Here is a 5,111-nt window from a genome sequence, read left to right on the forward strand (position 1 = left end):
CAGAACTATCATATTCAAGGGACAAGAGTATAGGGGGATGACCACTCCTATCATCACTGGTTGAAAGTATCTCCTGGGGGGCATTAATTTTCTGGCACTTCTGGCCTGTCACATGTGCAGAGCAGGCACCAGCACTTCAGAAAGCTCTCGGGCAAAAAGTTGCAGGTGCTGGCGGTTGGAAGTCTGGCTGGTATGAACTAAAGTAGTGGGGGCCAACAGGATATGGGTGGAACACCTATAGCACCTGCTGCAAGCGGTGAGGGTTTACCAGGCAGCGGAAAACAGGTGTCACACAGAGGCACAAAAATCATGAAAAGAATGTTGTGAAGGGGTTAGTGGAGTTGGGTCTGCAGTCAGACGAACAGGGGTTTGACTCCTGATTTCACCTCCTCGCTAATTGTGTTTTCTTGGGCAAGTAACTTCAGTGCTCCTTGTGTTATCTGTACATTGGGAATTACATGTACCTACCTGACTGGGTTGTCACAGGATTAAATTAGATAAAGTTTTTGTGGTTTTTTTTCTTGTAGAAGCTTTTATTTCAATGACCAAAAAACTGCAGTAAATAGAATCTATACTGATTGATTGACATTAGACATGCACCTCTACATGAAACTGCTGTTAGTTTTTGACAGGCCTAAATCTTTCCAACTTATTTAGGCCCATCTTTGAATTTCTTTGGCCCTGATATACAGGATCAGTTAAATTCTTCCTCATGGCACTTTAGTAACGAGAATTATGTTCACTGGCTAGATTCCTTTATAACTAAAGGCCTCTAGATACTCAGGCTGCCTGTACTACCTACCTCGAGACCATACTTTATATAGATACTTAAGTAAATCACAGTATAAGGAAGGGAGATAATTTAGAAAGCTGAATTATATTATATGAATATTCTATAGATTTTTTTCCCAGCACTGATGGTCAAAACACTAGTTAAGTACCAAATAACTCTTCCCCCATTGCCACTCTTTCTCAGACACCAAGATGTGTATCAATGTCCCTACGCATCTGAAATGAACCCACAAATGACAGATTTTATCCATGTGGTCCCACTATCAAATTATAAAAAGCAGTTCTACTATCCAAATTATACAAAGCAGTTAATGGGACGTTCAGAAAAACATAGTCCCACATACAGTAATATGCATCTAAGAAGGTTTTCCATTCATCTGCCAATTATTTTCACAAGATTAACATTAAAAAAGCACAACCAAATACACATATAACCCTCAAGCCCCAAACACACAAAAATATTGGTCTTTGTTCATTCTCAGATGACCAGATACTTCCAGAGTGCCAAAGGTGGGAGCCAATCCCCCTGCAGCCTTTTCTTCAACCACTCTTGAACTACCTTCCTTTTTCCAAAAAGGTAATGCTGAAATCAGTCAGAAAGGCTTTCTGAGAAGACTGGCTTGGATTTCTGGGTCTGTTCCAGTCGATTCAAGATGAATTGGCTTGTATCAATGAAGCGTTCAACGCAGTTCACAAAACAGGCCTCAGCCAGACTGTCCAACTTTGGCCCAGGCTTGTCCATGCACTTCTCCCAACAAAGTTCCGTCATCTGGTGCACCAGCTGCTGGAAGCGCTGCTTCTGAGTCTCCACCTCAATGAAATGCTGCAGCTGCGGGTCCACTAAGCCCAAACCCGCCACGGAGGAATTCGAAGAGGAATCCATCCCAGCCCGGCCACGCGCCAAATTAGATAAAGTTTTAAAAGGTGGTGGACCCTTACCTAACATCAATACAAAAATTAACTCAAAATGAATAGAAGATCTAAACATAAGAGTTAAAACTACAACACTCTTGTGTAGTAGAGCTCGGGAAGTATGTCTCAGCCCTGCGGCTGATGCAATGGCGTGAGCACACTCCACCATGACATGCTTCCTCGGCACACCAGGAAGTAGCAATGCCCGCCTGAACTACCTCCTAGAGCCACGTGCATAGTACCCCAGCCTTTCAGCCATTGGTCGCCTATAGCAATGTGTCTCCCTCTGATTGGTCCCCTCATGCTATATAGACCCCTGTAGTTCCACAATAAAACGGATCTGCGTCAATGAACCTGGTCCCCGGAGTCGTGCATGCAGACGCCCTAGCGTGTTGGGGCTCCGACGTCCTCACCCCCGAGGGACCCCCTGCTTCACTCTTGAAAGAAAACATAGAGCAAAAGCTTCATGACACTAGATTTGAGAATTATTTCTTGAAAGTGACACCAAAGGCATAGAGAACAAAAGCAAAAATAGACACATTGAACTCCATAAAAATTAAAAACTTTTGTGCATCTAGAACACTATCAACAAAGTAAAAAGACATCGTATGTAATGGGAGAAAATATTTGCAAATCATACATTTGATAAGGGTTTAATATATAGAATGTATAAAGAGTTTTTAAACTTCAACAACAACAACAAATAACTATTCAAAAATGGGCACAGGACTTGAATAGACATTTCTCAAAGAATGGCCAACAAGCACATGAAAAGATGCTAATCACTAATCATTAGAGAAATGCAAATCAACACCGCAATGAGATGCCACTTCATGCCCACCCTGGCTGGTGTGGCTCAATTGGTTGGGCATTGTTCCATGCACCGAAAGGTTGCCAGATCGATACCTGAGTCAGGGCGCATGCCTGGGTTACAGGATAGATCCCTGGTAGGCGGCATGCAGGAGGCAGCCAACCGATGTTTCACTCGCATCAGTGTTTCTCTCCTTTTCCCTTCCTCTGTCTCTAAAAAAACCCCAATAAAAAATATTAAGAAAAAAAAAGCTACAAGGTGGATGGTGGTGATGGTTGCACAATAATATGAATGTGCTTAATACCACTGAACTGAGCTTTTGTGAGCCAGAGCCAGGCTTCCTTGGAAACAGGTTTCTATCTGGGGGGGATGCATGTATGGGTGGGAAAAGTCCCTCAGGGTTTCTGATAGTACTCTCGTCACCCTCAGTTGGCTGCCCTTCTTTCTTTCTTTCTTTTTTTAAAATATATTTTATTGATTTTTTACAGAGAGGAAGGGAGAGGGATAGAGAGTTAGAAACATCGATGAGAAAGAAACATCAACCAGCTGCCTCCTGCACACCCCCTACTGGGGATGTGCCCTCAACTAAGGTACATGCCCTTGACCGGAATCGAACCTGGGACCCTTCAGTCCGCAGGCCGACTCTCTATCCAGTGAGCCAAACCCGTTAGGGCGGCTTCCCTTCTTTCTATCTCAATAAACACTGGGAAACAAAAACATTGATATGCAATACTCTAAGGTCTAGGAGCTCAAGAGAAGGTGGTCATCGTTTTTCACCTAAGTCCACACATAAAGAACATGGCTTGTTATAAAGGATTAACGAAGAAAAAAGAAGAGAAGGCGGTCATCATGTGCTTTTTGTAAAAGTAGAATTTGAGCAGAGTTTTAACAAGTGATTTAAATGAGTGATTGTGTTCACGGTGAATCTATTGGCATGGATATAAATTCCAGTTAGATTAAAAGGGGAAGAATTTCACAACCAAGCTTATGAGGCTGAAATGCCCAGCTGTTCTTGAAATCCTTTTCTTCCTCCTCCTGGGAACTATAAACCACATTTCCCAGCTGCCTTGAGATGGGCAGAGCCAGGGGACTGTGTTCTGGTTAATGAAAGGTTAGTGGATGGGAAGTGTGTCACTTCCAGGTGAGGCCTTTGAAAACTCCCCACTTTCAAACCCAGTAACATCTAATTCATGCTGGCACCCTCCTGGTTCAAGTTCTGTTTCCCTCTTGCACTTAGGAGGGCCCTGATTACATTGGGCCCACCAGATAATCTAGGGTAATCTCTCACGTCAAGGTCAGCTGACTGATGATCTTAATTCCTTCTGAAAACTTAATTCCCCTTTGCCATGTAATGTGACATATTTTACAGGTTCTGGGTATTGTGGCATCTTTGGGGGGCTATATTATTTAGCATACCACATAGAACAAACACAATTCTAGTGAGATGAGGAGAATTGTGTTTCCACAAAGGAAGTCATATTGGGCAGACAAAAAACATGTCCTCTACAATAATTTAAGATTTAAGGATGTGTGTGCATCCATTTAGGTGCCTTTTATTTATATTTTAGTCAGCAGGCAGTTTGCACACTTTACCAGCATCCTTCATACAGCACACATGGAAACAGCTCTCTCCTTTCTCTAAGGCAGTAAAAGATACCTTAACCAAATTCAGGTAACTTGAAAGTACAAGGGGCCCTGGCTGGGTAGCTCAGTTTCTTAAAGCATTGTCCCTAAATGCCAAGGTTATAGGTTCAGTTCCCTGTCAGGGCACATACAAGAATTGATCAATGAATGAATAAATAAGTGGAACAACCAGTTGATTTTTCTCTCTCTTTCAAAGCAATAAATAAAAAAATAAATGCTTATTATTAACACTAGAGGCTCGGTGCACGAATTCGTGCACAGGTGGGGTCCGAAGGGGGGCGAGGGCCCCCAGGCGGTAAGCGGGCTGGCCCTGCCCCCTGGTTGAACTCGGTGGAACTCCTGGTTGAGGGGACAATTTGCATATTACCCTTTTATTATGTAGGATTTCCTTTATAAACAAACAAAAAAAGAAAGAAGGAAAGAAGGAAGGAAGGAAGGAGGGAAAGAAGGAAGGGCAAGGACGGAAAGAAGGAAGGGCAAGGAAGGAAGGGCAAGGAAGTTAACACTCCCAGGAAGCGATATTCATCTAATGGGGGATGGGATCAGTGGTAAAATGCCCCAATCACCATCCTCTGGTGGAACACTTCTGATGTGCTTTCTCCATGGTTCTTCAGGTTGTCCCAGCGGGATTGAGCCTCAGTTGCCTGCAGTGGTAACCAGCTCATTAGCATACCAGTGATGTGTTTTGTCTCCCATCCCCTCCCTTCTGCCTCCTGGGATCACCTACCAAATAGACTGCCTGCACCCATGTACTTCTCCCAGATTTTGCTTTTGAGGGAACCCAACTAAAACAGCACTTACCACTGATATTTTATGGCAGGTTAATGCTGCAGGTCTCTGCAGAGTAGACCTCTACCAGTACAAACCATACAGCTTGTTCACAGGCATCAGCGCTGATTGGCTGGCAACCATTTGGTTGGTTGGTGCCCATGCCACACAGGTCATCTGCCAC

The 5,111-nt window shown here is 43.6% G+C and overlaps 1 protein-coding gene across 1 annotated transcript; it reads right to left on the reverse strand.

Moving 5' to 3' along the window:
- Positions 1–577: 577 nt before the first annotated feature.
- LOC118663776 (mitochondrial import inner membrane translocase subunit Tim8 A-like) lies at positions 578–1,684 on the reverse strand. Its single transcript, XM_036323730.1, has one exon. The coding sequence runs from the start codon at positions 1,673–1,675 to the stop codon at positions 1,382–1,384; it is 294 nt and encodes a 97-aa protein (XP_036179623.1). The 5' UTR covers positions 1,676–1,684; the 3' UTR covers positions 578–1,381.
- Between the last annotated feature and the right edge of the window lie 3,427 nt (positions 1,685–5,111).

Source organism: Myotis myotis, unplaced genomic scaffold (genome assembly GCF_014108235.1).
Source record: "Myotis myotis isolate mMyoMyo1 unplaced genomic scaffold, mMyoMyo1.p scaffold_m19_p_9, whole genome shotgun sequence".
In the NCBI taxonomy this organism is placed as follows: domain Eukaryota; kingdom Metazoa; phylum Chordata; class Mammalia; order Chiroptera; family Vespertilionidae; genus Myotis; species Myotis myotis.

Excerpts from the sequence above, each read along its gene's own strand:
- LOC118663776 (XM_036323730.1), bottom strand. The coding sequence starts at position 1,675 with ATGGATTCCTCTTCGAATTCCTCCGTGGCGGGTTTGGGCTTAGTGGAC.